Genomic DNA, 7,056 nt, shown 5'->3' on the forward strand with positions numbered 1-7,056 from the left:
TGGATAATGACGAATCCGAATCATTAATGAATGCAAACAAGTTTAGATAACACAGACGAAAACAATTCTATTCACCATTCTTCATTAGAGTATTAAAGGAAAACCACATGACAACGGCAGCAAAGATGATAGAACATGGTTTTAAAAATAAAACGACCATTAGTAACAACTGAACGAAGTACACAGGTACACCAACTGTTATTGAAGATACTCCTAAGAGTATCTTTGATTCTCTGGAAAATATTAAACAAGGCGATTCTTTGGAATCAAATTTAATTGATGATTTATTTAGTAGCCCAAAAGTATTAGACAAATTAGAAACATCCAAACCAGGGCTCGAAGATACAAACGTTATTCCAAATTCAAATGTAGATAATATATTGCATATGTCAAATGAAGATTCATTAACTTCGACTCCTCTAAAAGATAATATTAAATATAATCATTTACAAAAAAATAAATCTGTTGAAAAACTAAGTGCTTTAGACATTACAAATAAACAAACTCCAGATATGAGAGATAGTAGTGTTCCAAATAAAACTGACAAAATAAAAACATTTTTGCCAGAAATTCGTTATAATAACACTGTTGTATCTAGTAATGTAATAGACGATACGAATATGAGTTTATCTAGTCATAGTACACCAACAGTTATTGAAGAAACTCCTAAGAATATCTTTGATACTTGTGAAAATATTAAATTAGACGATTCATCGGAATTAAATTTAAATGACGATTTGTTAGGTAGCCCTAAAGGATTAGACAGATCAGAAATGCTTAAACCAGGGCTCAAAGAAACAGACGTTATTCCAAAGTTAAAAACAGATAATATTTTACATAATTTAGATGATGATACATTGAAATCGTCTAATCTAGATAAAAAAATTAAACCTTATCCATTACCAAAAAATAAATTGATAAAAGAATTAAATCCTGTAGAAAATACAGATTTACAAATGATAGATTTAATAGATGGTACTACTCAAAATAAATTAAATTTAATAGTTAACCACAATAAAACAACTATGACGGAATTACCTATTAATGTAATCAACAAACATTCATCTGACTTAGATGCAATACATAATTATAATGATATTGATAAAGTTGAAGAAATGAATGTTAATCATGATTATATAAGTAACTTTATAGTTGATCACAATTCTAACAGTTTATTTTCATCAGAGGATGGTAATCCATACGGGTTAATGTTACCTCATTTTAGCACAAAATATGTTGGAGGCGATGATTCAAGTTATAATTTATGGGAAACAATTCCACCCAAAATAAATTACGATCTTAGTAAACATAAAGAAAATGATAATTTTAATAATGGTTCAAATCAATTTACTGGTGATACTTTAAAGGATAACTACGTTTCTAATGATATTAATAACGAAAAAAAAATTTTAACTAATACTGAAACTGTTATAAATGGTAATGTAAATTCCAATATTCATAATAAACAATATGACGATTTTATTAAAAAAATGTCTGAACAATTGTTTAAAAAAATCGATAATATTGATGATAAACTTTCTAAATTAGATAAATTATCTAATAATCGTTCTTCTTTGAGAGAAAGTGAAAATATCAGATCTCATGATCCATCTATCAACAAAGTTTTACTAATGAATGATGTTCCTATTACTAAATCAGAAATACCAATTCGTATAGAAGAGCCTGATTCAAAAACAAATAAACCATCAGAAAGTCTTGAAGTAAAAATAAGTAGTAAAACTGATGATGAAAATGAAATCAGGGAATCCACAAAAGCAAAGAAACATAAAGATAAAAAGCGTAAAAAACATACAAGACATGGTAGGCATAATAAAAAAAAAGGTAACAATAAAAAGAATATAAGTGATGATAATGATGATGTTGATGATGATGATGAAGATGATGATGATGATGATAATGATAATGATGATGACTATGATGATGATGATAATAGAATACACAAAAATAATAAACGTTACAAGAATAAAGATATAAATAATGATGATGATGACACACGTAAAAAGAATAAACGTCATAAAAAAAAAGTTACAAATAATGATGATGATGACACGCGTAAAAAGAATAAACGTCATAAAAAAAAAGTTAAAAAGAATAAACGTCATAAAAGTAAAAATATAAATGATAGTGATGATGGCGAGTTTATAAATAATAAAAGACCTAAGAAAAATAAAAGAAATCATAATGATGATGACGGGCATAAAAAGAAACATTATAAGAAAAAATATTCTAAGGGTGATAAAGATGATGATGTTGGTAGTCATAGAAAGAATAAAAGTCATAAAAAAATAGGTATAAATGATGAAGATGTTGAAATATTGCAAAATAATAAAACTGATATTAAAAAGATGAAAAAAATAAAAGGAAATACATATTCACCTAAGGAAAGCAATGAAGTTAATAATAGTTCCAGCATTCAAATTAACAGTGAAGATAATGATTCTAAAAAAAAATTAAAAATAAAAAGTAGTAAATCAAAAAATTCTCAAAATACTAATTTAACTAAAAAAAAAAATCCGTCGCCTAAAAAGAAGTCAAAATATATAAAACATTCCAAAACTAAAAATTATAAAAATAATGAAATCCCTGTAGATGTCAGTGATGAAGATACAAGTTCAAATGAATATAATTATAATTCAGAAAATACCTATGTAAAATATAATGATTATGATACTCAGAATAATGTACTAAAAGATAAAAATCATAAACATAAGAGGCATAATAAACATTTAAAAACTAAAAATATTTACAAATATAAAAAAATCCCCGTAGACGACGAAGATGAAAGTTCGGATGAAAATAATGTTAATTTAGAAGAAACCTATAATATAAATATTACTGGTGATAATGCACTGAAACCGAAAAGACTTAAACATAAAAAAATTAAAAAAGAGAAGACTATTGATATTAATATTGTAAAAGACTCTGACACTCAAGTTCTTAATAACAATATTACGGTGAGATTCGTTTTTTAATTTCGATGGGACTGAATTTCCTTTGTATACCTATTTAAAATTTTCTGATAAAATATAAAAATTAATAATCATTTTTTTTTTTTTTTTCAGAAAAATGGATATCAACTTTACACATTTTATCCTCAATACCGATATGTAAACCCATTTTTAAGATTTCTCTACTAATTCATTATACATATGATAATACTATTTGATAACAACTTGTGAAAATACCTTGTTATAATTATTCGTGTGAAAACTATTTTTAACACAGGTAACTTATTTTTAACATACTTTTAAGTTATATTATTTACGTATACAGACATATTATATGGTTTACGTTATGCAGAAATGTTCAGATGGAAAAAATATAAATATTAACTAATTTCTTAAAAAATCCTTGGTGCACAATTAGAATCTAAATTCTTGGTAGGTACCTAAAGTCTAACTTTAAAACAATGATTATAGACTATTTTATAGTAGAAATTTAAAACTAAAATAAAATAAATGGAGATTAAGACTCCATTTTTCGTTTTAACGTCTTAACAAAATGTTAATACTATTTATTTATTAAACGGTATTTTCAAATGATGAGAAAAATCCGACCAAGATACTGTAATAATACAAATTACCTACATGGTAATTCATTGTATTTTAACTGCATCATTAACTTTTCCTAATTATTAATACTTTTTGATATAATTATTCTAAATTATAGATAAATTATAGTTTCAAGTATTTTTAAGATTAGTTAATCTTTAAATTTTTTGTTAATAAATATAATAAAATCTGTAAAAGTTAATCTAAAATAATAATATACTCTAAAATATGAAAATGACACATGATAAATGAAGTAATCCAGCTGGAAATTACGCTTAATAATTTTAAAATTCAAACATTTTTTGTCGATAAAGAGTGAAATAACCAATTTATAAAACTATTTATTTTATATCTCTCTCTATCAGGCCTTATATAAATATGACATTAGTTTAAGGAGGTTCCTATGAAGATATAATCAAGCCATTAAATATCCTGTAAAATAAAATCATTCATTTATTTCTTGATAAGAACAATCTAGACGAATCTTCGAAACTATGTTATAAAAAATTTGGCATAATTTTAAGTTTAAAAACATTATAATATTTCAATAAACCATACAAATGAAAATATGTATTCCCCATAGTATTCAACTCAGTTATGCTATTTAATTTAAAAAATATTTTTAAGATCTAACCATGAATTAATTTCAAAATAATTGTTTACAGTTAGTTTATACTTAAATTTCTACATCCATTCCAACATGAAATTTAGCTGTTGAGACAAAACTTTCATTATATAATTTTTCTCAAAATGTATTCACTTGTACTCAAGTCTTAAGTAGGTACCTATTTTATCAATATTAATTTAAGTTGATTGAAAATTTAATTTTTATTTTTCCTTACATTAATACATAACGTAAATTTTAATAGCTGTAATATGTAACTCTCTACTTCCAACATAAACTCTGCTTAAAATAAATAGAAAATTTATTTATACTAGTAAAATATATATTTATATAATTAATATTTATGTGTGTATTTTTCTAGTAGAATTTATCTCCATAAGTCTTAAAATATAGAAAATATGTAACTTTGTAATTATATGTTGGAGGTGGAGGACGTATATTTTATTGTTACACTATACATAGAAAATTTTTGTAATTATTTTTTTTTCTAGATACCTTTTTTTTAATACCGACCAAACTTATAAACTGAGAATATACTTATTATTTTTAATGAACACGTATTCACTCATGGACTTCAAAAACGTATAAAGAATATAATAAATAGAAAGATATTATACACTTATGAATAATTTCGTTTAGTTATTTTATCGTTTAAGATTTAAATTAAGTTGATTAATTTACACTAAATTATTTCTCAATATATTCTTGTTGTATTATTAAAACTTGTAAAATGTATTTAAAAAAATATTTGAGCAAATTACGAATATGTAATGTATTAAAATTTAAAACGATCAGCATTCCCTTAAATATTTTTAATATAAGTCAATAATAAATTAAGAGCGTTGTTCATAACCGCACACTTTCAAAAAAGGGTCGTCGTTCAAAACCGCACACTTTTATATCTTAATTCCGCATATTTTTCCCAAATTAAATCGTTCAATACTGCACACATTAATATATATCAATAACATTAATAATTATACACATTTATTTAAAATAACATTGTCGTTTAGTATCGCACACTATAGTTAATCATATTTAATTAAGATCACAAAATCATAAAAATAAAACTATTGGAATTATACGTAAATTACTATAACTACACGTTTCTCATTTCATCAGATAAGATACAATTATGGTTTTTATTTTCTAAATATATTAAATAAATTTAATTGATTATTTAAAAACTAAATATAAAAAAATTATTTCAATTTAATTAAACAAAAAATTATTTTTAATTTATACTAAATTAATTTTTTTTTACATTAAAATATCCTTAATTTTTAACTGTTAATCAAATGTGTGCGGGCTACAACACGTTTGGGCATTTTATCCCGAATTGCGATACGTTTGGGCACAAAATCACAACACGTTTGGACACTATTTTATTCTGATATTACAACACGTTTGAGCACTATAGTTTTTAGGTACTCTATATAGCATGTAGTAAGTATATATGTATATAGATGTATAAAACATAAATATATACTAAAAACTCGCGCGTATGATATGTCACGTATCGTATGATATGCGTCCATGTGAAATGTAAGTAAAAAAAATAGCGGAGCGGTCACTACCGTAGTACATTACACGAGCACAATAATAATAACCGAATTCGGGACTTCCTACGATAATAAATATTATAGTAGAAAGCGATAAAATGCGTAATCATAGACGTTATTGAAAATATCGAAAATTATCTGTAATTTCCAAAATTGTATTAATAATGTAACAAAATGCAATAGGTACATCATATCCATATTTATTTCACCATAAGTCCATATCAGACAATCAGTCCGTAGTCGCTTGTCGAGTGTGTAGTAAATATTCTTACCATGAACTCCATAGATGATATATTTGAAACAAAACGAGGAAGACGATGCGTTCTGATACAAGGATATAAGCTAAGTGAAAATAAACAATTGAAGGACCGAACTTTTCACTTCAGATGTACAAATCGTAAATGTAACGTAACAGCAATCATCGGTGAGAAATTTGATTTAATAATTTCACAAAAAAATGATCACAATCATCCGACCACTTCTGAAAATATTTTAACTCGACAAAAAATAATGTCTACACTATAACGAAAGGCCATTGATGATGTATTTACTAAACCAAATAAAATAATCAGAAAATTACTTAAAGATCAAACTACTGTTGATATAAGTCATTCAGATGTGCGTTTATTTAGGAAATCTATGTATGAAGCTAGGAGAAAACTAATATTAACTATTCCTAAATCAATAGACGAGGCTAAGCATCAACTGTTTTCCAATCAAAACGATATCATTGCTAATAATAATGAACAATTTTGTTTTATGAAAAATAATGAAAGCATACCAATATTCACTTGTTATACAAATTTAGTTATGTTATGTGAAGTACGTGAAATTTTTGCTGATGGTACTTTTACATATTGTCCGTCATATTTTTATCAATTACGAGTATATACAATCCACATATTACAAAACAATTATTATCTGCCTATAATTTATTGTTTTTTAAATTCAAAATCAACTGATAAATATAAGGAAATGTAGACATTAATTAAAGAACTTTGTAAAAAATTAATTAACAAAGAAATACAAATTAATAAAATACATTTGGATTTTGAAAAAGTGCACAAATTGCAATCGAAGAATCATTTCCAAGTGTACAAATTATTGCATGCCAATTTCATTTAGGTCAAAACTGGTATCGTAAAATCCAATCAAATAATTATTTACTTAATCAGTATAAAAATAATACAGAAATAGGGTTATGGCTAAAATATTTTTTTGGTCTAGCATTCTTACCACCTGAACAAGTTAATGATGGTTTTGTTGAGCTCATTTCTATAGCTCCTACAGATAACCA

General features: G+C 24.8%; 1 protein-coding gene across 1 annotated transcript; it reads left to right on the forward strand.

The window, feature by feature from the left end:
• Positions 1 to 187: 187 nt before the first annotated feature.
• Positions 188 to 3,255, forward strand: LOC112600527 (uncharacterized protein MAL13P1.304-like). The gene is made up of 3 exons (XM_025347782.1): positions 188 to 1,898; positions 2,124 to 2,975; positions 3,084 to 3,255. Exons 1-3 carry the CDS (start codon positions 387 to 389, stop codon positions 3,156 to 3,158), a joined length of 2,439 nt encoding a protein of 812 aa, XP_025203567.1. The 5' UTR covers positions 188 to 386; the 3' UTR covers positions 3,159 to 3,255.
• The last annotated feature ends 3,801 nt before the right edge of the window (positions 3,256 to 7,056 follow it).

Source organism: Melanaphis sacchari, unplaced genomic scaffold, assembly GCF_002803265.2.
Source record: "Melanaphis sacchari strain LSU unplaced genomic scaffold, SCAv2.0 Contig0_pilon_pilon, whole genome shotgun sequence".
NCBI classification, from domain to species: Eukaryota; Metazoa; Arthropoda; class Insecta; order Hemiptera; family Aphididae; genus Melanaphis; species Melanaphis sacchari.

Coding starts and splice junctions, on each gene's coding strand:
- LOC112600527 (XM_025347782.1), top strand. CDS start 387: ATGTCAAATGAAGATTCATTAACTTCGACTCCTCTAAAAGATAATATT. Junction 1,899..2,123: donor ATGTTGATGATGATGATGAA/GATGATGATGAT, acceptor AATAAACGTCAT/AAAAGTAAAAATATAAATGA. Junction 2,976..3,083: donor TTCTTAATAACAATATTACG/GTGAGATTCGTT, acceptor TTTTTTTTTCAG/AAAAATGGATATCAACTTTA.